General features: G+C 43.4%; 2 protein-coding genes across 5 annotated transcripts; one reads left to right on the forward strand and one right to left on the reverse strand.

Annotated features, from left to right (window-relative positions):
• The first annotated feature begins 410 nt into the window (after window positions 1–410).
• On the forward strand, window positions 411–17076 carry LOC109177919 (tRNA-dihydrouridine(20) synthase [NAD(P)+]-like). 3 transcript variants are annotated; one of them, XR_002053650.1, is made up of 10 exons: window positions 412–683; window positions 1243–1348; window positions 1806–1944; window positions 2118–2226; window positions 2333–2469; window positions 2687–2823; window positions 3488–3594; window positions 3784–3911; window positions 6242–6373; window positions 17066–17076. XR_002053650.1 is itself a non-coding variant. In XM_019327415.1 (9 exons), exons 1-9 carry the CDS (start codon window positions 639–641, stop codon window positions 6309–6311), a joined length of 978 nt encoding a protein of 325 aa, XP_019182960.1. In that variant the 5' UTR covers window positions 412–638; the 3' UTR covers window positions 6312–6604. The 3 variants fall into 3 exon arrangements, 1 of the variants encoding a protein (XP_019182960.1); XR_002053651.1 differs by lacking the exon at window positions 17066–17076 and having other exon boundaries at window positions 411–683; window positions 3784–3972; window positions 6223–6301; XM_019327415.1 differs by lacking the exon at window positions 17066–17076 and having other exon boundaries at window positions 6242–6604.
• LOC109177918 (pentatricopeptide repeat-containing protein At3g49740) lies at window positions 7136–10508 on the reverse strand. Of its 2 annotated transcripts, XM_019327414.1 has the most exons (3): window positions 10212–10508; window positions 9676–9693; window positions 7136–9433 (listed from the first exon to the last, which is right to left on the reverse strand). In XM_019327414.1, the coding sequence occupies exon 3, from the start codon at window positions 9428–9430 to the stop codon at window positions 7259–7261; it is 2172 nt and encodes a 723-aa protein (XP_019182959.1). In that variant the 5' UTR covers window positions 9431–9433; window positions 9676–9693; window positions 10212–10508; the 3' UTR covers window positions 7136–7258. The 2 variants fall into 2 exon arrangements, with proteins under 2 accessions (XP_019182959.1, XP_019182958.1); XM_019327413.1 differs by lacking the exon at window positions 9676–9693 and having other exon boundaries at window positions 7136–9499; window positions 10230–10508.
• Window positions 17077–25088: the final 8012 nt, after the last annotated feature.

Here is a 25088-nt window from a genome sequence, read left to right on the forward strand (position 1 = left end):
TATATAGTATAGATTATGTACATTCTTTTTATACAATTATGTACATCCGAATTAGAAAATTTGTGTGTATTATGTTAAGAGTTGATGTGTATTATGTTAAAAGTTTATGTTTATTATGTATTATGTTAGATTATGTGTATTATCTTTTAAAAAGAGTATGTATATTTTGTTATATAATTATGTACATTCATGTATACAATTATGTGTATTTTAGTATAACATTATGTACATTTTTTAACAACGAATTTTTTTTTTAAAAAAAATAAATTACTACCATCCACTGGGGCGAGAAATTTCAAAAAAATAAATAAATAAATAAAACGACGTCGTTTTGTATCTGGGCGCACAGTGCAACGCGCGCCGTGGTGTAGGATATAAATTGCCTGCAGGAAGGCCCAATTTTACGACCACTCATGGGCCTCGGTATGGGCCGAGTTACCCAAGTTGATTTCGGGTCGAACACATGGAAATATAGAAACCAGAGAAAATAAACGAAAAATTAGCAGCACGTAAAAAGCTCTCCAAAAGGCGGCAGGGTATCCTTACAGATCGGAAAAACTGTCGACCGGAGAAAATATTCTCTATCCTCAGCATAATTCTTCATCTCAGCCGTTGTCGCCGCCTGCATGGTATAAAACATGGAGTATAGAAACAAGCTGGTCTTGGCTCCAATGGTTCGAGTAGTAAGACCTACAAGTCTTCACGCTGCTTACTGTTCTTAGATTTCCTCTGTTATTCGCATTTCGTGTTAATTGCTTCCTTTGAAACGCCAATTTTTGCCTTTTAAGTTTCTTAGGTCTAATAAGCATCTAACTAGAAGAATTTGAAGTTCTCTGTAGACTGTAGTGATAATAGCACCATAGCTACCCGGTTGGATTGCTGGGGTGTAGAATTGTGAGAAGTATATAAATTGCAGAATTTGCTACTCCTGTACCATTTGACGTGTCATGTTTATTATTCTTAATCAAAAAACTCTTTCTTTTTTTTGCTTATTTTCTTTAGTAATGTTTTTTTTTTTTTTTTTTTTGATTTTTTTGTGTTCAATAGTACTTTAGTTTCTAAATATATAAATTTTGTATACTAATACTAAACTTAATATTATGAAAATTTGGTTTGTAAATCAGTTAAGCCTTGTTAACCGAAACAGACACATAAAATGGGACGGAGGGAGTATTATTTTGTGTCTCATGGTAGGAGTATTAAGTAGTGCAGTTTTTGGACAGAGAGTTAATATTTTAACAGGGCACCCTGCCACTTAGGTTGCTAGCGGCTGACTATGGTGCGGACATAACATATGGAGAGGAGATTATTGATCACAAACTGCTCAAATGTGAGCGCCAAGTCAACGGTAGTGTCCTTTTTCTTATTTGTTATCTAATGTGATTGTTTTTAAGCTCTTAAGTTTTTATTTGGAATGGCATGTACTAAATTACAGCTATTTAGCCCACTGGTGAAGTTGTCAATTTTTGAAGATCATGGAGTTTGTGTACTGAGGTGTTGCATGAGTAGACTTTAATTTTCCTTTGATACCAATACTTCTGGCAATCAAAATCATTCTAAACTAAGGATAGCGTATAAATCGCAGTGTGGCCCTCTTTCAACACTCAACAGCATTATATTTACTATTTGTACTGTACAATATTATTGGGATTCATAACAATGAACAAAGAGCTTTAAGGTTTTTTATTCATATATTTAGTTTTACAATATCCATTTTCTATGTGGAAATTTGCTCCTTTCTGATAACTGATTGATTGCCCAATGCCTCAAGGAATAAGCTGATAAGTTTTCCTATTCTCTCATAGATTCCTTGGGGACTATTGACCTCGTGGAAAAGGGAACTGGCAGTGTTGTTTTCAGAACATGCTCTGAAGAAAGAAGTCGAGTTGTATTTCAAATGGGCACTTCTGATGCTGTGAGGGCTCTTAGTGCTGCTCAGATGGTGTAAGTTTGTTGTGGACATTCTTTTCCTGATAGAATAATCATAACGAGAATCATAATGAGATTATGCAGTGTGCCTTTTTTTAAATCCATATTGTATTGGATGGGATAATAGGGATGAAACTGGAATGTATGCTTCCAATCTGTGCTCTTTTCTAACTGCCTTGTCTTTGCAGGTGCAAAGACGTTGCTGCAGTGGATATCAACATGGGTTGCCCTAAGTCCTTCTCGATCTCTGGAGGAATGGGTGCTGCATTGTTGACTAAACCAGAGCTTATCCATGATGTATAATTGCTTTTTTCCCAACCTGTAAAACTTTTATTTTTGTTAACATCTTGGGTTGAGTCACTTTCACTAGTAAATGATCTTTGTCTGTTTTCATTGAGTCCAGATTTTGACAACATTGAGGAGGAACTTAGATACACCTGTAACATGCAAGATTCGGCTGTTGAAATGCCCACAGGATACAGTAGAGTTGGCAAGACGAATTGAGAAAACTGGCATCTCTGCCCTTGCTGTCCACGGAAGGTAATTTCTTGAATCACTACTTATCTAACCTAAGCATACTTGTCTACTGTATTTTAATCTCAATTTAAACCTTCCTTAATCAATTAAAACTGGGATAAAATGCAGCATTTCTTTACTATTCTCAATGATTGAATTTATCAACTCAAGTATGATATTTTAGACAATTACGGAGTAAATAATTCGTCACAGACTGGAAATTTTTTGTATTTAACTGTAGGAAAGTTCCAGATAGGCCAAGAGATCCTGCTAAGTGGAATGAGATTGCTGATGTTGTAGCAGCATTATCTATTCCCGTTATCGCAAATGGTGATGTTTTTGAATATGATGATTTTCAAAGAATCAAAGATGCAACAGGTACTTCAATAATTATTTGAAATGCTTCATATTTTCTTCTCCATATTTCTTTGCAAACTCATATTCTTTATTGCCCTATTGTGGTAAATTAATACTTCGAGGTATGGATACTAGTAGATGGACGGCACCAAAACAAAGAAAGTTCATGTTATGTGTCTCTCAATTTATTTCTATATATATATATGAAGGATATTGTGTTGGCTAGCATCTTTTAATTCTTAAATTTTGGCTGTAAACAACATTTTATGTTCATGTAAATTTTCCTCTCCATATCCCTTCACTTAGCAGAATCCTTGTGCAGTAGGTCTCACCTCTTAAAACAATAAGGACAACTTGGAATTTAATGAAGTAATAATGACACTGAGGAGGTGGATTACTATAGGATCTTGAGATTAGTGAATAACAATATTAATCCTTTCATATATAAACAAGCTTATTAAAAAAAATTAGCTGCTTTTTAGGCAAAGTAATGCATCAATTACTTAAAAGAACTCATGCTTCAAAACTGCCTATTTGCATTTCATTGTTTTCTTCTTTGGTCCCACTTCTCAGCTTTTTGGTTCTGCCCTGAATATTTTTGTTATGTACTCCGTACTAATATTACTACATGCCTGTTTCTGCTTATAGTATTGCAATTTTCAGGATTTAATGTATTTGACTGTAGGTGCATCATCTGTGATGGTTGCTAGGGGAGCTCTTTGGAATGTTTCTATATTCTCTCCTAAAGGCAAAATACCTTGGGAGAATGTGAAACGAGAGTATGTGAGAAAGGTAATTTGCCTACTAATATGAGATTAAATCCTTGCACTGTTTTCCATATTTGTTCATCCATTTTACCTAATGGAGTAAACATTTTAGGATAGTTAAATTATGGTGATTCCAGAAATTGAAATTGTTGTGTAAAATATTTTCAATTATGTTTTGTTGCTGAACTTACCCAATCTGCTCCTTGATTTGTAGAGTATCCTGTGGGATAATGATCTCAAAAGTACAAAACATACATTGAAGGAAATGATTATGCATCATTCTTGCCTTGAACTCCCCGAGGGAAAGGCTGTAATTAGATCAGAGACCTTGGAACATCTTGCGTAAGTTTGATTTGCAATGCTAAGTTCTTTAAACTAAATCATATATTCTTAAGTGCAAGTTTTTGCCTTGGGTGGACTAATTTGTGCAACTTTATAATTATGGATAAAAAATGAAATAATGGTTTTCCATTCTTGTATTTTCTATATATGGGCTGCCCAAGCCCATTTTGTATTAGGAAAAATGTATTTTGAATGCCATTTGTATTTCTCTAAATTAAAATCAGCAAGAAAACCCTCATCTTCCTTCTTAGCTTATGAACTCTCAAGCTATCCTAGTCTCTAAAATCCTTGACCCCTCTTCACATAAATTATACCAAATCATTCCCCACTCCTTGAAGAGCAACCCCATACCAATTTCTCCTTCCATTAAGCTTAGAAATTCAGAAAACCAAAACCTTGGATTTTCCTTCAATCATGCCAAGGGTGAAGACAACACATGGTGAAGAGAGCTCGGGGAGCAAGAAATACTTGGCCCTTGAAGGTAAAACATTTGAGCTTACTCATTTTTCTAGTGAAATAATTTGTTGGAATTTCAAGGCTATTGAATAAATTCTTGTTGATTGATGAACTTATCTATCTTGAGTTGGTAAAAGAGTTTTATAAGAATATGGATATTAAAGAAGTTAAGGGAGCTACCATCATCAATTCTTCTATTAGAAAGGTGAAAATTAAATTGAGCTTTCCTAAATTAGGAAAAATGTTTCAATTAACATTCACTGGGAGTCTGGGTAGTAGAGAAATTAGATTGAAACTAAAGAGATAGATTATCGTGACTTCATAAAATACATGCTTGATAGGGAAGATGACTTATATGCAAATGATAGGCTTACAAAAATTGAGTTGAAATGGTGAACAAAGGATCCTTACTATTCTTGTGAGTGATTATTATGCAAAATAGGAATAAAATCAAGGAAATTGGATTGGAGTGTGTTTTTCTTATTTCCTCAAGTATAGAGTGAAGTTTAATTTTTCAGTTCTTATGATTGAACACATGGCACTTTGCAATCAATCCAACAGAAAAAGTGAATCTTATAGGAGAAGCTACGAAGCACTCAATTAGAATGATCATTGATGCTTCACTTCAAACACGAAATACTTTGATTTGTACCAAAGTGAATGAAAAGGAGTACTTTACTCTTCATGAAATCAATCAAAAACCCTTGGAAGAAAGAAGAGTACTGATTGATCGGCTTAAAATTTTTAGCAAAAGGGCTAGGGCTTAAAAGAATTGTAGGATCATTTCTTCACCATTCAACAGAATTTTTGTAGGCCTATTATTTGCATATAAGTCATCTTTCCTACCAAGCTTGTATTTCAAGTAGTCACAAGAATCTATCTCTTTAGTCTCCATCCAATTCTCTATTATAGTTTGTAATCCCAATCAATGTTAATTGAAATATTTTTCCTAATGTAGGAGGGTTAATTCAATTTTCACCTTTTTAACAGAAGATCTTGATAACCTCTTTAATAAACTCTTTTTCTAACTCAGTATTATAGACAAATTTATCAATCAACAAGAATTTATTCAATAGCCTTTGAAATTTCAACATGCTAAATATCTCATTGGAAAAAGTGAGTAGCATCAAATGTTATACCTTTAATGACCAAGTATTTCTTGGCCATGAAGCTCCAATCTCATGATTGAATGAGAAATTTGAGGTTTCGGGTTTCTGAATTTATAAAGCTTAATGGAGGGAGAAATTGGTATGGTTGTGATTCTTCAAGGAGTGGGGAATGATTTGGTGTAATTTATGTAGAACTTTATTTTAGAAGTTATTATAGCTTGAGAGTTCTTTAGCTATGGAGGAAGGTGACAGACTGCCTGATGCTGGGAGGAGGTGAAAAGGGTTTTCTCTTTAAAGTTTGATGCAGCTATCTGTGGGATTCTTGGTGCATATGTTTTCCCTACATTTAGGGACTGATTGTTGCTATTATCTGCAGTATTCTATGCACTACATTGAGCAATTGAATGTATATTTTCTAAAATAGTTCAGATGTAACTAAATAATGATCACTGAATTACAGGTTTTCATTATGAATTTCAAAGAGTTATTATACCCACCCTATATTCGACTTACAGGATCTTTGGAAACAAGTAGAATTTAGAAATAGTGTAAAGAACTATGGAATGCTTTGGATCTCTCATTCTTTTGGCCTTTCATGTTTTCATTCACATTGTAGCCAAATTTAAAGCATATCCAAACGGTAAATATTATGTAATTCTATGGCAGTGGGATGGATGTTAAGAATACTTGTCTCAGACAATCTTCGAGGAGAGGGATAGGGTGTCTATTATTGATTGCCTAACTGCTTTGTGTTTAACATTTCAGGCAACTTTATGGGGAAGAAAACTATTTTCAACAAGTTACTAAGAACAGGGGTGTCTTTGGAGGAGGATGAAGATGGTATTGATTGGGTGTTACCCTATTTTTTTTCAGAAATTCATACAACCAATTCAAGTAGTCCCTTTTCATGTCGATGTCACTTTAATATCAAACATAAATTACATTTTATGTCATGTATTTTTAGTAACACTAAAATAGAACAGCTGTTGTATGTATCTCAAAGAATATAGTGAACAGGAAAGCAATAGTAGACAGGATGTCTCAGGTCGGTTAGGGTCTAACTCCATTTTCAACTGATTCTTGTGAATTCCATTTTTGGCTATATATTCACTTGACAATTGGGGAACAGTCCCTTTTTATCAAAAATTGGGAACAGTCAAAGCTTTGAATGCTTTTTTTTTTTTGGTTAGAGTTAATTTCATTTTTGGTCCTAAATTTATAGGTGATGCAGTTCATATTTGGTCCTTGTATCATTATGGTATGATCATTTTTTATTCTCTATCAACAAAATAATTTTAATACCGTTAAATACAAAGTCATTTTGGTCTTGTTACGAATTTTTCAAAAAAAATAAACATAAAAATATAGTTGGGGCCAACTCACATTATATAAAAATAATTGAAATATTTTTTATATTTTTTTTTAAGTTACTAACTCTATTACATTGTAGTATTTGTTCATCTATACTTTCTCAACCTGTTGAAGTACAAAAAGTCAACACTGCCTTTACTGAGGCTTGATCTAATTACCTCCCATATGAGAGTCACTACATGACATCTGAGCACAAGGTGCTTGACAAATATCTTTGTATTTAACATAAAAATGATTGAAATATCTTTATATTTAACAACATTTCAACGATTTTGTTGACAGAGAATCAAAAATAGTAATGTCACAATAATATTAGAACTTAAAAAAAATGATTAAAAGTGAACTATCACCCATAAATCTAAGGCCAAAAATGGAATTAACTCTTTTAATAGTGAAAAAAAAAAAAAAAACCTATGATCTAACCCAACTACTGCCTGGTTGCTTTATGACCCTATATCTCTGCATCAATTCTCTAACACTAGCTGATTCCTCCCACTTCCCTGCATCAGCATAAATATTTGATAATAGCACATAAACTGCTGGGTTATTCTTTTCAGTTTCAAGAAGAATTCCTGCAACAATTCTTCCTAATCTTGTATCACCATGAGCTGCAGATGAACTGAACAATGTCCACCAGACAGTGGAATCTACCTCAATATTCTTGGTTTTTACTATCTCTTCTGCCTCGTCGAGATATCCAGCTCGGCTTAGAATATCAACAATGCAAGAGAAGTGCTCCACTCCAGGCTTAATGCCATAGTTATTGACCATAGAGTTAAATATTTGAATACCATCTTCAACTAAACCTGCATGACTACAAGCTGAAAGAACTCCTGTAAAAGTTGCTTTGTCTGGTTCGACCCGACCTGAATCTACCATCGTTTCAAAACAATGGACTGCTTCCCCTCCTTTCCCATGCTGTGCATAGGCAGATATCATTGAATTCCAAGAGACAACATCTCTTTCAGTCATAATCTGGAACACCCTTGTAGACCAATGTAAAATCCCACACTTCGAGTACAGGGCAATCAGAGTATTACCTATAGAAGTTTCTAAAAATGATCCAAATTTAAGAATGTATCCATGAATCTGCTTCCCGTGTTGGAAAGAAGGAATACCGGCACATGCACTCAAGACAGTGCTGAGAGTGTAAGCATTAGGCGTCAATCCTTCTGCTAGAAGCTCACTAAACAGGTTCAAACTCTGCATAGGAAATCCATTTGATTGGCAACCGGAAATTATCGCGTTCCATGATATCAAGTTTCTGGTAAACATGTCGCGAAAGTATCTATAGGCCTGCTCTATTTCACCAAGTTTACAAAAGGCAGAAACAATTGCATTTGAAACTTCAATTTTCAAGATAAGCCCATTCTTGATTACTAGGGATAGAATCATCTCAGCATTAGCTACTGATTGTGAGCTTGATAGTAAGCTTCCTAAAGTAAATTCATCTGCCACAACCCCTTCCCTCTGCATTTCTAGGTAAGCCAAAATCGCTTCTCCACCCAAATTCTCTTGGGCATAGCTTGTTATCATGGCATTCCATGACACAATATCCTTCTCTTTTATTCTTTCGAAAATCAAACGAGTGGCTTTTAAGTCCTGACAATTGGAATACATGGTCATTGCAGCATTACTCACAGAAGTGCAATCTCCAAAACCCTGTTTCACTACTAGTGCATGAATTTGAGTTGCAGTCATTGGATCAGAACATGAACTCATTAAACTGACAAAAGTCAGCCCAGTTGGCATCAGATAAATATTTCTCATATGATTGAACATCATTAATGCCTCCTCATTTCTTTCCATGCTCACTAGCCCGGCAATCATTGCATTGTAAGTTATTTGATCAACCACTTCATCATCTGCATCTTCGAAAACCCAACATGCATCCACAACAGATTTACAGTTAAAGTACATTGTCACCAAAGCATTGATAACAGAAGTTGTAGCCAAAAACCCAGTTTTGACAACCATTGAATGCACTTGCCTCCCCAAACCCCATAGTTCCAAGGAGCAGAGACTCAAGACACTGGCAAAAGTGTAATTATCATGTGAAACACCCAAAGAATGCATTTTCTGAAACAAATTCAACGCAACCTCATCATCATCAATCTCTGCACAGCCAGTGATAATCGCATTCCACACAGCAACATCTCGCCGCGACATTTGATCAAATACCTGGAGAGCATACTCCACTTCACCAAGCTTTGTACACGCAGACAGTAATGTCGTCCACGAATAAACATCTGGACTCTGAATTTCGCTGAAGAGCCTTTTGACACCGCACAAATCTTGGGACTTGGCATAGAAGGAAAGTAGGCCATTTGAAACATGGGAAAAAGTTGTTAACCCAGCCCGTAAGCCAAAGGCGTGGAGTTGAGCGCCGAAGACAGTGTGTTGGATGCTGGCACAGGCAGTGAGGACGGTGGAAAGGGTGTAGTGGTCTGGTCTGAGAAGGTGGGAGGAGTGAATGTGGTGAAAGAGGTGGAGAGCACTGTAGAATTGGCGGCAACGAGTGAAATCAGCAAGAAGACAATTAAGTTTGATGAGGTGCTCTCCGAGGTTTTGTGGTATGCCCATTAAGAAAAGCCGGAGTTCTTGCTCCTGAAGGCTGAAGCCAATTCATATCAAACGTTTTACACCAGGACCCTGTTTTTTGAAGCAAAATAAAAGGAATATTATTACTGTAAAGAAATCAAATAACAAATGTAACTAATGGGATTGAAGTTCTCTATCCCGGGACCAGATTAAGAGTCTGTAGCCTTAGCAAGAGTATAGGATTGATTGACATGACGAACTAAAACAAAGGCTATAAAACTAATTAACAATAAGCAATTCTTAATCACAATACTAGCATAACTGCATAAGAAAGATCAACTAAATTCTTGTTTAGACTATGACATACTAGGCCTGCAAACAAGCAATATTAGCTACAGCAAATAATGAAAACAGTAAGGACAATATTAGCTACAACAATCCTATATTAACAATCCAATTCTTAAAGTTATCCCTACATATACAGCATTACAGATTGCTGTGTGTTCTTCTCAACCATAATCATCCAAAATCAACCTTATAATAAAATAAGATATCTACTGCTGTATGATCCCATCATTATCACAAACTGACACAACCATTGGCTGTAATATATAAGACAGATAATTTAGCATACACATTAAAAACGTCTGTAAACCATGAAAACTCAACTCTATCCTTTTTCCGAAGCTCGGAAAACCTGTTTTATTTGCATTATATCAGAGAAACTAGCAATATTTATTTTTTCATTAGCAAAGGTTTCCGGTTTTCCTAGACACGGCCGTGTCAAGGCCTCTCAGTCACTCAGTCCGTACTCCCATAGATTTCAATGAAGAAAACATACCCAGATTCGCAGGGGAGGGAGGGAGACAGCGACCGCAGCGTCGTCGGCCTAACCTTCTTCGTCTTCTGCTTGCTTCGTCGGCGGCGACGGCTGCTACTAGCTTCGTCGTCGGACAGAGACTGAGCGTTTGGCACTTTGGCTTCTGCTGGAATCTGTTATGGATTCGTCTATCTGTTAGATGTTAGTATTTAGGAATTTGTTAGATTTTAGGAAATGAGGAATAGGGATTTAGGGATGTTAGTATTTAGGAATTTAGATTTTAGGATTAGGTATTTGAGGGTTAATTTTTAATTGTTAAAAGGTTAATTTTATAAAGTATTATTATTAGTAATTGTCCCGTGCGAAGCACACAAATTATTATTAATTTAATAAATTAAACAAATTTATCAAATTAAATTTTTGACATTCTTTGAATTAGCAAAGAAAGTAATGATTGTGAGAATAGATAAACGTACTTGAGTTTTTGAGCTCAGAATTAATTTGATTAAAAATGTAAGTATAATTATACAATGTAATATTTAATATTTTTAAAAGTTTAATTATGCTATTATTATGTTGATTTTAAAGTTTATTGTTTTTTTTTTTTGAACAAAAACGAGAAACTTTCATTAATAACTCAAAAAACCGGAGATACATGTAGGCGGGATAACAGCCCACTCTCCCAAAACAGCCGAAGAACCAGTTGTCTGTGCTAACTCATTAGCCACTCGGTTCGCTGATCTCATTACATGACGGACACAGACGTCTCCAATATCATTCGCAATGGAAAGACATTGCTTAACTACTAAACCTGTATACGAATAATCAGATAAACATGAATTGAAAGCATTACAGAAATTTAAACAGTCAGTCTTAACAATGACATGATTATATTGCGATCCTTTTATCCATGAAAGTGCCTCCCTCACTGCAATCGCCTCTGCCATGAAAGAATCACACACACCAGCATTGTATCCACCTTTTGCCGCCACAGAGGTACCGGTTTGGTCTCGTAGAACTGCACCATATCCTATTCCGTTTGAGAAAACCGCGGCGTCAACATTGCATTTCAAACTTCCTCGTGGTGGTGGATTCCATCGATTCATAATGCACCATATCCTATTCCCTAAAAACGACGTCGTTTTGGACTCGTGTCCACAATGCATTGTGGACACAAGTCCACAGCATAATTTGCGCTTGCTAATCTTGTTTCTATCAAAATGCATTCATACTTTGGAAGAAAAATTTTGTGGTTAGATTCTGCTTTATTATATATAAAGATATAAAGATTATTCTTTTCAAAAATAAATTATTATATATATATGGAGTGGATCAGGTGCAAATATAACTTTCCATGCGATTCTACATTTAACACAAAAAGACGCACATTAAGCATTAAAATGACACACAAGTACACAAATCACGCACCTTAAGGAGTTGTTTTGTTGGGAGAAAGAACAAATTGCACTTTTGATCCTGCGACTGTTAGGGGTTGTTAATTTGAGTACTTGACTTTCAAAACTCTCAATTTAGTCCTTTAACTATGCAATTGTTAACAAATTTAGTCCTGCTGGCCAAATCGCCGGCCAACTGTTGCCAAAAAAAGGTAAACCTTTTTTAATTACTTATTCATGGGGACAAAATGGTCATTTTACGTCATTTCTTCTTCTTCCTTGCATCTGTTTCTGATCTGATCTGAATGCTTCAACACCTGCAAAAATGACGATTATGTACCCGATCAAGCAGAAACAAGTGATTTAACCCACTTCTTGCGCCATTTAAATTGTCAACTAATACAGGTTTTGTATTACCATCAAGATACCATCAAGCCTTAACACAGAATTCAAGAAATGCCCATCTGGAAGATCTCTCATTTCCTCCTCTTCCTATGGCTCCTAGAGGTAGTCTTGAAAAAAGGGGTCCGTCGGCGACAGAGAATGGTTGGCGGAGACAAGGAGGAGTAGGAGGGCGGCGACTTCCAGAATTTGACATACCCAGAATTGCCGGCCAGCAGCTGCTAGGGAGAGGAAGGAAGTGGACCTAAAATGACCGATTTACCCCTTAATTAAACAAGTTAAAATTGTTATACAACTTTCCGGTGAAAATTGGTCGGCGATTTGGCCGGCAGGACCAAATCTGTTAACAATTCCATAGTTAAAGGACTAAATTGAGAGTTTTGAAAGTCAAGTACTCAAATTAACAACACTCCAATAGTCACATGACCAAAAATGTAATTTGTTATTGGGAGGAAGGAATTAGGAAGGAAAGAAATTGCAATTCGGTGGGGAAAGAATAAGGTAGGAATAATGTATGAATTCAAATTACATTGTTTGATAGAGAGTAATATAATTATTGGGGTTGGAAAGGAAAAAGTTAAATAAAGACTAAAATATCATTGTATAATAATGATAATAGCAATCAACAAATGGTACTTTTGTCATTTCTTCCACATTTTCCCCACATGCATTGAATTGCAACCATGAATTGCAATTCAACAAAAGGAGTGAATTGCATGGAATTGCAATTCCCTCCAACCAAACACTGTAATTCAGGCATTCATTGAATTGCAATTCAATTACAATCAAATTATATCCAACCAAACGCCTCGTAAAGTTAAATGACACATCTTAAGTACACAAATCACGTACCTTAAACACACAAACAAAGCACATTAAAGAACACAAACACGCACCTAAAGTTTTAAAAGGGCGTTTAAGTTTCAACAACTAACGCACCTTAAGCATACAAATAAGTGAATAACGCACATTGAGAAGGAAAACCACACACCTAAAGCTTTAGGCCGACACACCTTATATTTCAACAACTGACGCACCTTAAACACACAAACCACGCACATTAAGAAGGAAAATCATGCACTTAAAACTTTAGATCGACGCACTTAAGTTTTCAACACCTGACGGACCTTAAGCCACACAGTACAAAAATCACTCACTTTAAGTACAAAAATCACACATCTTAAATTTGACTTAGATGCAAAAAGACCAAATTACCACCGTCCGTTTTTTAAATCACTGTATGTTAGGTTCGTTTATGATAATATATTTAGTAGTTAAACTTTTGCATTTTTATATCTAAACTTAGATTCCTGAATTATAAAAATATTGTATAAAATCGTTACATATTAAACATGTAATATTTTTTAATAAAAATTTAAAATACAATATTTTATAAGTATTACAAGTTTCACAAAAAACAAAAATATAGAACGGTGCCTCCAAGACATTTGGTCTAGTGTATGAGTAACATCACTTTATTGGCTTCCACCGCAAAAAAAAAAAAAAAAAAAGAATATATATATATATATATATATATATATATATATATATATATATATATATATATATATATATATATATATATATATATATATATAGATTCAGGTTCAGGTGTATTTAAGTGTTTCTCGTGCGGTTGTGTGATTTTACGGGTGATTAATGTGTGCGAGTTTTATACTTAATGTGCTTGAGTCCTGTGCTTAATGTGAGTGAGATTTGTACTTAATGTGGGTGTTTTGTGCTTACAGGGCGTTTGGTTGGAGGGGGGAATTATGTGGGAAAGGAATTGTAATTCCATGGGAGTTGAATTACTGGGAATAAAGTGGGAATTTAAATTCCAGTGTTTGGTTGATATGAATAGAATTACTGGGAATTTCAATTCCAATGTTTGGTATACATGGGAATTGAAAGGGAATAAGTAGTATAAAGTCAAAAATGTCCATTATTATTGTTAGACATTAATTTTAGGTTAAAAAAGGAAGGGGTAATTTTGACTCATCACTATTGGTAGGAAATATCCCGACCGACATAGCTCCACCACGACCGAGATGCCTTCGTCCTTTTCTCTTTTATCTTTTGCAGGTAACAGGTCGGGCTCCTCGTGAAAAACCCGGTCGGGAGTTGCCCGAGCGGCAGTGTCGACCACCGAGCGGTAGCCCTTTGGCGAGAGAGCTGATAAAAGACACGTGGCGGCTCTCTACATCGACAAACAGGGCACCCGCGAGGATGACACGTGGAGGCTACGTGGAGAGCATGCCGAACGACCGGATCTTTGTCTCCGGCACAGCGGCTATAAATACCCACAGTAGCTACAGTGGAGGGGACTTTTGGACGATCGATAGGTTGTTGTTAGAGAATCCCGACCGCAGTCAGTCGGTACTCAGAGCAACCAAGTGGATTGTACTTAGGGCCTCTACCGCGATCAATAAAGACATTTACTTGCTTTAATTGGTCTCGAGTTATTTCATATTGCTTACGTATAATTAGCAGTATCATTTTGGCGCCGTCCGTGGGGATCGGTGCAACAAAGCTACGTCTTGACGAGCACTCGGTCTCTTGGCAACAATGTATCCGTGGGCATACAACAACTTCGCCGACGACCAAGCCGATGCGGCGAGCTCATCTGACCATCACGCTACCCAACAGCAAGATCAGACAGTCGATCTGAACCTCAACCTCTCGCCCCCGCATCCATCAAACACATACCCGGCCGCCCAACAACCGGTGAACTACATACAACCGGGATTTCAGACGCCCGGTCAGCAATACCCGCAACCAATGATGTATCCCGGTCAGTATCCGTACCCGGTCCCACCTCAGCCGTATGGGTATTGGCCAGGCCAACCAATGTACTACACTCCTCCGGTTGGTTACCCACCGTTCACGCCTGCGTACACGGCTCCAGCCGCCGCCCCTCCAGTATACCCGGCCGCTCAGGTAGAGCCGCAGCATCAGCCCACTTCCCGGGCTCGACGCTCGGCTCGTTCGCGGTTGGGGTCGCGGGGTGCTGTTGCGATGGAGGCACCACGGCAGGCCCAGCAAGCAGAAGAGGTTCCCGCCCAAGCGGAGGACCCTGAAGAAGTTGCCCGAGCGGTAGCTTTTGACCGTCTTCGACCGGAAATGCGGCAAAGATTGGGACCCCAAGATCCGAATCGCCAACCGGAAGACGTGCACATGCAGGAGGCTAGTTAGGAGGCTTCATCTGGGCATAGCGGGTCGAGATCACACCGACGGCGACGCGCTCGGGAAACAGCCCAAGCCGTCCAAGCCGCCGAGCTCAATGAAACTCGAGGATTGCTCTATAACCTCCAGGCGGAAGTTGCGCAGCTCAGGAATGCGTACCCTGCAACACCCCCGGTCAACCAATCGACCCTGCATTAGACGCCTTTCACAGCAGCGGTAATGGCCCAGCCTTACCCGCTCGACTTGAAGGTCTCTGGAGAGAAGAGTTATGACGGACGGGCAGACCCTGAAGCCCATGTGAATGATTTTTACAGCAACATGATGATGAAGGGCGTTTCAGACGCCGTAATGTGTAGGGCATTCTACTCTACGCTCACCGGTCGAGCAGCAGAATGGTTTCGGACCTTACAGCCGGGCTCGATCGACAGATTTGACACCTTGGCGATCAAGTTTGTGAGGAAGTTCATTACTTCCAAAGTGGTGAGAAAGCCCTACATGTATCTTGAGAAGGCCAAGCAGTTAGAAGGGGAAAGCTTGACCGATTTCCTCGTCAAGTGGAAGGCAGCGGTCGGGGAGGTCGAGCCTATGGACGATGCGACCGCCACCCATATGCTTCACATATCTCTCCGGGCGGGACATTTGTATCAAGACTTCATCCTACACCCCCCGACCAGTTACGAGGAGGCCCTTCGGAGGGTCACAGACTATGCCAACGCCGGCGAGGCGAACGCCGTAAAGCGCTTGCAGGAGGTCGGCTCCTCGTCCCGTAAACCGGCCGGCCGGGCGGAACATCGGTCGGGAGATGACAACCCCCGATCCCGCACCAGGCCTGGCGAGTTTACGGCCTTGAATCGATCCGCAGCGGAGGCCATGCAGTACGCCCAGTCCTGCAATCTCATCAAACTCCCCCATCCCGATCGAGACGGCCCTGACAAGAGTAAGCACTGTGCTTACCATCGATGCGCCGGGCATGACACCGAGGAGTGTACCCACTTACGCCAATTGTTGGAAGATCTGCTTAACATGGGAAAATTGGACAAGTGCGTGGGGAAGAGAGAAGACAATAAGAGGAATACCGATCGGAGAGATCACAGGCGTTCTCATCACCGCTCCGATCGACCAGGTCAGGACCGAAGAGACGATCGAAGGGACGATCGTCATGATGACCGACGGGACCCTGACCCTCCGTTTGGTAGCCGCCCGTCCGGAAAGCCTACCATCCATGTCATTTTTGGTGGACTAGAAGATGCTTCCCGACCGCGGACTAATTGCCCGGTCGCTGTAGTGGATTCCCGGGAGACCGGGAAGAGGCAGAAGATGGAGCCCATAACCTTCACCCTCGAAGACCAACCTAGCAGCAGTGACCACGGCATGGAGGCGCTCGTGGTCACGATTGACGTTAAGGGGACAGACGTCCAGAGGGTTATGGTTGATACGGGCAGCAGTGTGAACGTCCTATACTTGGACGTCTTTGAGAAGCTTGGCCTCGACAGGAAGGAGCTGACTCCGGTCGGTGTACCACTGTCAGGATTTACCGGGGCTCTTATTTACCCCGAGGGAAAAATAGCGCTCCCGGTCGAGATTGGCGCACCTCCAAAGTCGATCAAAACGGAGCTGGAATTTGTTGTGGTCAACCTCCATTGCGTCCACAACATAATCTTGGGCCGACCCGCCATTATGAAGATCGGGGGGATAATTTCTATGCCTCACCCGTGCATGAAATTCCCCACCCCCAATGGGGTCGGTGTGGTCCGTGGCGATGTCCAATCCGCCCGGAAATGTTACACCCGAGCGGTTAATAGACGCGACTCCGGTCCGTCTTCCCGGGTGAACACCATAGCCAAGGAGGAGGCTAAGGATCGGAAGGAACAACCTGAGCCTTCCGAAGAAATAGAAGAAGTTCCCCTGTCCGAGGACCACCCGGATAGGAAGATCAAGATTGGCCGAGCCCTCACCCCCGAGCTTCGAGCGGAAGTTTTGGCCATACTCCGGGAGTATGCTGATATCTTTGCGTGGGGGCCTGAAGACATGCCCGGGATCGATCGATCGGTCATCTGTCACAAATTGGCCGTCGATCCCTCAGCCAAGCCGGTCGTGCAGAAAACACGACACCTTTCCTCCGATCGCCGCGAATTTGTCAGAGAAGAAGTCAAAAAGATGGCGGCGATCGAGCACATCCGCCCGGTGGTTTATCCCGAGTGGGTGGCAAATATCGTTCTTGTTCCTAAGCCCCCAGCATGGAGGATGTGCATCGATTTTACGGACCTCAACAAGGCCTGTCCGCTTGATCCGTATCCTCTACCGAGCATACACCAGATGGTCGACGAGACGGCCGGGGCCGAATTAATGAGCTTCATGGATGCCTTCAAGGGATACCATCAGATCATGATGCACCATGAAGATGAGAGCAAGACAGCCTTCGTGACCCCGGACGGGCTGTATTGTTACCGAGTGATGCCGTTCGGTCTCCGGAACGCAGGGGCGACCTACCAGAGGATGGTCAACATGCTCTTTGCCGATCTATTGGGCCGAACGATGGAAGCTTACATCGATGACATGCTGGTCAAGAGTCGGGACCGATCCGACCACACCCGGGATCTCCAGGAGTGCTTCCAGATCATGAGGAAGTACCAGTTGCGGCTGAACCCGACCAAGTGCACATTCGCGGTTCAGACCGGCAAGTTCCTCGGCTATATGATGACCAAGAGAGGAATTGAGCCCAACCCGGCCAAAGTAAAAGCGATTCTGGACATGCAACCACCTTCCACCGTTCAGGAAGTCCAGCAATTGACCGGCCGGTTGGCAGCCCTCAGCCGGTTCCTCTCCAAGCTAGCCGAGCGCGCTTTACCTTTCTTCAAGGTATTGCGGAAGGTTAATGGGTTCGTCTGGGACGAAGAGTGCCGAGCGGCTTTTGATGAGCTGAAGGAATATCTCATGTCACCGATCGTGCTCTCAAAGCCTGAGCTCGGGGAAGAGCTAGACGTGTACCTCGCCGTGTCCGATCGCGCAGTAAGCGCAGTGTTGTGCCGAACCGATCCGGAAGGGGTCCAGCGACCGGTGTACTATGTAAGCCACGCGCTACATGGTCCCGAGCTCCGGTACTCCCGGCTAGAGAAGGTCGTCTACGCCTTATACATTGCCGCGAAGAAGTTGGCTCCCTACTTCCAAGGTCGAGCAATTCGCGTGTTGACCGACCAGCCGATCGGGCTAGTCCTCCGAACCGCTTCATCATCCGGCCGCCTAGTCAAGTGGGCGTTAATGCTGACACAATACGCGATCGAATACCGACCAATACCAGCTATCAAAGGTCAGGCCCTTGCTGATTTCTTGGTTGAGTGCACCGCCCGGGATACCCGACCCCCCGAGGTAGCGGATCCCGAGGCTGAGTGGTGGTCGTTGGCTACTGACGGGTCGAGTAGCAAGAAAGGAGCAGGAGGAGGGGTGGTGGTCACGAGCCCGGAAGGATTCAAGGTTTATTTTGCTCTCATGTATCAGTTCCACCCGACCAATAATGAAGCCGAATACGAAGCCTTTGTTAATGGCTTACAGTGTGCTCGGGATTTGGGGGCTGAATACATCCGGGCTCAAACGGATTCCGCGCTCGTGGTCGGGCAAGTTCTCGGGGATTATGAAGTCAATGGAGAGCGTTTGCAGCTATACCGAGACCTTGCCATGGAGAAGCTTGCTCAGTTCCGGGGGTATACCGTCCGACATATACCCCGATTGGATAATGCCGACGCAGATATCTTATCTAAATTGGCTCAAGACGCCCCGGAACACATGTCGAAGATAGCTCGGATTTTAGTGATCCCGAGACACAGCATCCATCGTCTACCGGTCAATCCAATCCAACCGGTAGAAGACAATTGGATCACTGATCTGAAGGAATTCCTCGAGCACGGTCGACTTCCCGATGACCCTCAGCGTGCTCGAAAAGCCAGGCTGAGAGCCCCTAGGTTCCAAGTCTTGAACGGCCGTCTCTACAGGCGATCATATGGAGGCCCTCTCATGCGTTGCTTGACCGCATTTGAGGCCGATTTAGTCATGAAAGAACTCCACTCGGGAATTTGCTCCTCGCATCAAGGCGGCCGATCGCTTGCCCGTCGTATCATGCTGATCGGGTACTATTGGCCGCCCCTCCAGCTAGACTGTGAAAAGTTAGCTCGGGAATGTGAGACGTGCCAACTGTACGCCCGGATGCCTGGACGACCGGCAACCTTCTATCAACCAGTCGTGACCGCAATTCCTTTCGCTAGGTGGGGGGTGGATATCTTGGGCCCCTTCCCTCAGCTCTCTGGTCGGAGAAGGTTTGTGATTGTCGCCATTGATTATTTCTCCAAGTGGATAGAAGCCGAGCCCTTAGCCACGATCACCTCTCAGCAATGTGCTCGTTTTCTCTGGCGAAATGTGGTTTCCCGCTTTGGCGTGCCCGTACATCTCATCAGTGACAATGGCCGCCAGTTCGTAAGCCAGTACTTCCAGAACTTTTTGGCCACGATCGGGACGACTCACATCCAATCGTCGGTGGCTTACCCGCAGGGAAACGGTCAAGTGGAAAATGCAAACCGGACGATTTTGGAAGGTCTAAAAAAGAAGTTGCATTCGGCAGGTCGTAGTTGGGCCGATGAGTTGCCATATGTCTTATGGACTTATCGGACGACCCCGAGGGAAGCTACTTTGGAGACCCCTTTCGCCCTGGTTTATGGAGCTGAAGCCCGACTCCCGATCGAGGCTTGGATCCCGACTGATCGAGAGAGAACCTACAATGCGGAGGAGAATGAGCATGCGATGGCCGTAGACCTCGATGCGATCGAAGAAAAAAGAGAGCTAGCCGCTCGGCGTATGGCCGAATACCAGAAGCGTGTTAAGAGTTCTAAAGACGTTCGGGTCAACCCTCGTTATTTTCAGGTTGGAGATTATGTTCTACGACGAAGGGAGGCCAGTCAACCTTTAGAGGGCGGAAAGCTAGCTCAAAACTGGGAAGGGCCGTACATCATCAGCGCGATCATACGGCCGGGTACATACCGACTGGAGACGACAACCGGTCGGGTAATCGAGGGGACTTGGAATTCCGAGCACCTCGTTATGTTTAGGCATTAAGCTTATTTTTTTGTAATCTTTGGACGAAGAGGGGGCTTGACCTGTGTGTAGGTCCCGGTCGTCGTTTGTAGTTAAGTTCCTATGTTTGTAGATATTAACCGCCTGCGAGCGGGAAGGTTTTAATGTATATACGATCGGTGATTGCTTGACCGCTTGCATGCGGCGGCCCGATCGGTCATTTTCTTTACCTTCGGTGCACGCAGATCAATTTATCTTCAAGCTACACCGACCGGGCGAATTTATCGACCGGTCAGACGCGCTCCACATCGGCGGACATTCGAGTCACGCCACCGGTCGGGGAAGCCAGGAGCACACAGCATAATTCCCCGATCTGATCACCTCTTGTCCACTATTGCACCCACTCGTGCCTCGAGCGCACAATAATGTGGGGGCTGGGATGAAGGAAGTATTTACAGGCCCGTCGTTCGGAAATATCCCGACCGTAGAGGCTTACTTATTTTCAAAAATTTTGACAAGGCCTGGAGACCGGGTAAACCCGATCAGGTTGGCCAGTTTGATGTCGAAATCTCGGATGCACGACCGGGCCATAAAGCCATAAGGTCGGGCGTCGAACGGATCGAGTAGTGCAGGACCTGGCCAAAAGGCCATGAGGTCGAGCATTAAGGGTCGGCATGCGCATGACTAAAAGTAAAAAAGCAGAAAGAAAGACGAACAATATAAGTTTAACAAAAAACGAGTTTTCATTAATTGAAGAAGAGTGCCCGGTACAAATTCGGGACCGGGCTCCCAATCAGTGTTCCTTTACAAAAAAGAAGAAGCCTATTCTACTTCTTTACTTCCTGAGCTCCAGCAGCCGCTTCCTTCCCGCTCGGAGTGGCCGCAGACGATCCACCAGGCCCGGCCGCCTTTTCTTTCGGAGCGAAGGGAGAGGGACCGGGGTCAGCTAGGTCTGGGGGCAAGGTCGATAGGACCAGTTGGAGGTCGTCTCCTTCAAGAGCTTGCTCCATCCGGGTACAAGCTCGCTCGAGCATTTTGCGTTGCCCGGCTTTGAAGGCCCATCGTCCAAAGGAGAGGATTAGGTCCTCTCCGACCTTTGTACCCCGGGCCGCTGTGAGAAACGCCGAGCCCGACTCGCTGTCCTTGAAGACAGACTGCACCAACTCGCTCGGATTGTCGAGTCGGGCCTTCAGCTCCTTGGCCTCCCCGATCGCCCGTTGGGCGACCTTCTCCGCGAGAACCCGGTCTTCCTCGCTCTTCTTTAGGCCCTTCTGGGCCTTCTCCAGCTCGGCCTGGATGTCCTTGATTTCCTTCAAGCGACGAGCGGCCGTCTTCTTGTGATGGTCGGCTTCTTCGGCCAGCATGGCCCGACCTTGTAGGAGCTGGGCCGCTCGGGAAATCTGCGGTACAAAAAGATATTTGGGATTAGCCCCGATGAAGATACTTGTACAAAAGAGAAAGGCAGTGGGAGAAAGCTTACCTCGGCCAGGTCATGGCCAATCCTCTCGGCCACTTGGGTTGGGGTCATCTTCCCCAGATCCTCCCTAGCTGGCCCGGCGTTGCCAATCCGGGCCAATATAGACGTGTCGTCCTTCCCTCGCCCGACCGAGGGGTTCGGACTGCGTTGTTCTCGACGGCGTTTCATGCCGCCCACCTCGGTCACGCCCCGGTCGGAGACCTTCTCCTTACCACGGGCGACTTCCACCCGGGTGACCAGGACGTCTGAGGGCTCGACGATGAAGCCCTCGGCCGTCGTCACGGTCGAGGCGCTTAGCGGTCGGGCCGAGGGGATCTCCTTTTCCCCGGCTGGCTTCGCCTTCGCCTTCTTCTTGCCGCCAAGGGAGATCTTGGCGGGCAGGGGAAGGGGGGCATCTTCGTCTCCGAACTCTGCCATGGCTGCAAATAAAGAAGCAAAGTTAGATTGATCGGAATATAAAGTTAGATCGGGAAGAGAAGCTCGGGTTAAACCTTTCTTCTTCCGCCTCGACGGCTTGGCGACCGTCACGCCCATAGGTACGGGCAGATATTTTTCCCGTAGCTCATACGTAGGGGGCGGGAGTTTAGCCGCCTCGAGACTCTCGACCGTTCGGAAGATTGTATACTCGTGCAGCTCGCTCGAGATCCGAGCGACAGTCTCCTTGAGCGCTTGTGTCTCGTCTGGCACCACTTGTTTCCGAAAGTGGGTGCTCCAAGCGCGGTCGACCGGGAGGATCCAGGGATCGTATCTGATGGAGAAAATTCTATTTTTCCACCCCTTGTTGTTCCCGGGCAGGCCTTTGATGGCGCACATGTCCGCCCGAGACTGCAGCATTAGAAACCCGCCTCCGTAGCTGCCCGGGAGAACTTTGACCTGGTAGATGTAGTTGAATAACTCCATCGTGCAGGCGGCTTCGTGCCGAGCGCATATCTGGGGAAAGCAGGCGATGATCCGGTGCGAGTTGGGGCAGATCTGAGCCGGGACGACCCGGTAGTATGCCAAGAAGGCCGTCAAGAGGGGGGGGGGGGGGGGGGGGGAGGGAATGGCGATCGGGGCCATCAGGGAGTCGTAATGCATCCCGATCCACTTGCCCCGGTGCCGATCGATCACATTCCCTAACTTTCGGCTCGTGTCAAATTCCACCCGACCTCTGAGCCTTTCAGCAATCCTAGCCGCTTCGCCTTTGGTCAATCGGCTCATTTGTTGTTCGACATTCTCGCTGTTCAAGAATTCGAACTCCGTTGCTGCTGGTGCGCTTGGCCCAGCTGTGTCTTCCTCGGCCGGCTCGGGAGTATTTTCCCGGTCTCCTCGTCGAGGAGCAGTTTCCGGGTGGTCCCCAACCACTCGGGTAGGCGTTTCCCTAACGCCTTCGGGCGGGGAGCCCTGTCTGCCTGATGAGGCTCCTTCTTCTTCCTCTTCGCCGGAACTCCCCGATTCGCTTGAGCTGGAGCTCGATGACCCAGAGGAGCTTGACGCGTTGCCTTGTTCGGAAGCCCGCTCGGGGGCTGGCGCCGGTCGGTGGATGACCTCGGGAGAGTAGGACATGATGTCCACCTCCTCATCGCTGAGGTACTCGACCTCCTCGTCATAGTCCGCGATCGAGGCGTTCTGGCTGTCAGAGTCCGTCATTTCGATCTACCTAAAGGTTGGTCGGGGTTAGTAAGGGACTTGAGACGTCTGGGACAGTTAGTTGGCCTATCAGTTCTACTTATAAATGAAAGCGCAAAGTAAAGGGAGGGGTTGAGAACTTACCGAATGGAGGAACTTTGCGGATGAAAGCTTGAAGGTTTCCTTGCTCGACTGCCTTGCTAGGATGCTCTGCTCGGGGCTCTCTGAGAGTACCGACTGAAGCAAAAGAGTGAGGAAAGTTCAAATGAGGACCTCAAGGGCCTATTTATAGGAGAGCATTTAGGCGGGAAACGAGCCCACTTGCTTGACACGACCCGCACTGATTCCGAGGCGACGGTTGCAGTCGCAGAGGCCGGCAATGGCCGACACGTGGCGAGGAGAGGAAAGTCAGCTGGCAGGTCGGGTTTATGGCCGACGGTTGAGCTTCTTCATCCCGTCCCGTTTTTTCCCGGACGATCAAAAAGGCCCGGGCTGGGGGGCTCTTGGTAGGAAATATCCCGACCGACATAGCTCCACCACGACCGAGATGCCTTCGTCCTTTTCTCTTTTATCTTTTGCAGGTAACAGGTCGGGCTCCTCGTGAAAAACCCGGTCGGGAGTTGCCCGAGCGGCAGTGTCGACCACCGAGCGGTAGCCCTTTGGCGAGAGAGCTGATAAAAGACACGTGGCGGCTCTCTACATCGACAGACAGGGCACCCGCGAGGATGACACGTGGAGGCTACGTGGAGAGCATGCCGAACGACCGGATCTTTGTCTCCGGCACAGCGGCTATAAATACCCACAGTAGCTACAGTGGAGGGGACTTTTGGACGATCGATAGGTTGTTGTTAGAGAATCCCGACCGCAGTCAGTCGGTACTCAGAGCAACCAAGTGGATTGTACTTAGGGCCTCTACCGCGATCAATAAAGACATTTACTTGCTTTAATTGGTCTCGAGTTATTTCATATTGCTTACGTATAATTAGCAGTATCAACTATCTTTTTTTCCCAGGAATTAAAATACCAGGGGGACATGGGATTTTAATTCCATGAAAATGGGGGAATTGCAATTCCATGGAATTGCAATTCCCTCCAACCAAACTACGGAATTTAATGGCCTTTGGAATTAGGTGGGAATTAAGTGGGAAGGGAATTTAAAATCCCTCCAACCAAACGCCCTGTTAATGTGCGTGAGTCGTGTGCTTGTGCGTGAGTGTGTACTTACTGTGAGTTGTTTTTAAAATTTAAGGTGCGTGTGTTTTTGTGGCGTGAGGCTTGTGCTTAACATGTGTGACATGTACTTAACATGCATGAGGTTGTGTTCTGAAGGTGTTTTGTTTGTGTGCTTAATGTAAGTGTGTTGTGTACTTACGTCAGATTATGCTTAACGTGTGTCTACCCGCAGAACCGCACGAGAAACCTTAAATGCACATGATCCCTTCACTCTATATATATATATATATATATATATATATATATATATATATATATATATATATATATATATATATATATATATATATATATATATATTGAGAGAGAGAGAACAAAGTGGACAACCTCAATTACAAGTGTTGATGATTTACCAAATAGGCACCATCAAGATTACAAGTTTCCCTGGTTACTATATATATATATAGAGAGAGAGAATGGAAGTAATACAGAGTATTCATAACAATTACTGTATTTTTTTTTTTGAAGATTTTTTCATTATTGTTGAGATCTCAGTTCGGTTTGTGCCTCCACGTATGCATCCCG

Source organism: Ipomoea nil, unplaced genomic scaffold (genome assembly GCF_001879475.1).
Source record: "Ipomoea nil cultivar Tokyo-kokei standard unplaced genomic scaffold, Asagao_1.1 scaffold0805, whole genome shotgun sequence".
Lineage (NCBI taxonomy): Eukaryota > Viridiplantae > Streptophyta > Magnoliopsida > Solanales > Convolvulaceae > Ipomoea > Ipomoea nil.

Bases quoted from the DNA above. Each gene is read 5' to 3' on its own strand.
- LOC109177919 (XM_019327415.1), top strand. From the start codon at position 639: ATGGAGTATAGAAACAAGCTGGTCTTGGCTCCAATGGTTCGAGTA. The intron at 2,227-2,332 runs GTATAATTGCTT...CATTGAGTCCAG, and splicing joins AACCAGAGCTTATCCATGAT to ATTTTGACAACATTGAGGAG. The intron at 3,595-3,783 runs GTAATTTGCCTA...CTTGATTTGTAG, and splicing joins AACGAGAGTATGTGAGAAAG to AGTATCCTGTGGGATAATGA.
- LOC109177918 (XM_019327413.1), bottom strand. From the start codon at position 9,430: ATGGGCATACCACAAAACCTCGGAGAGCACCTCATCAAACTTAATTGT.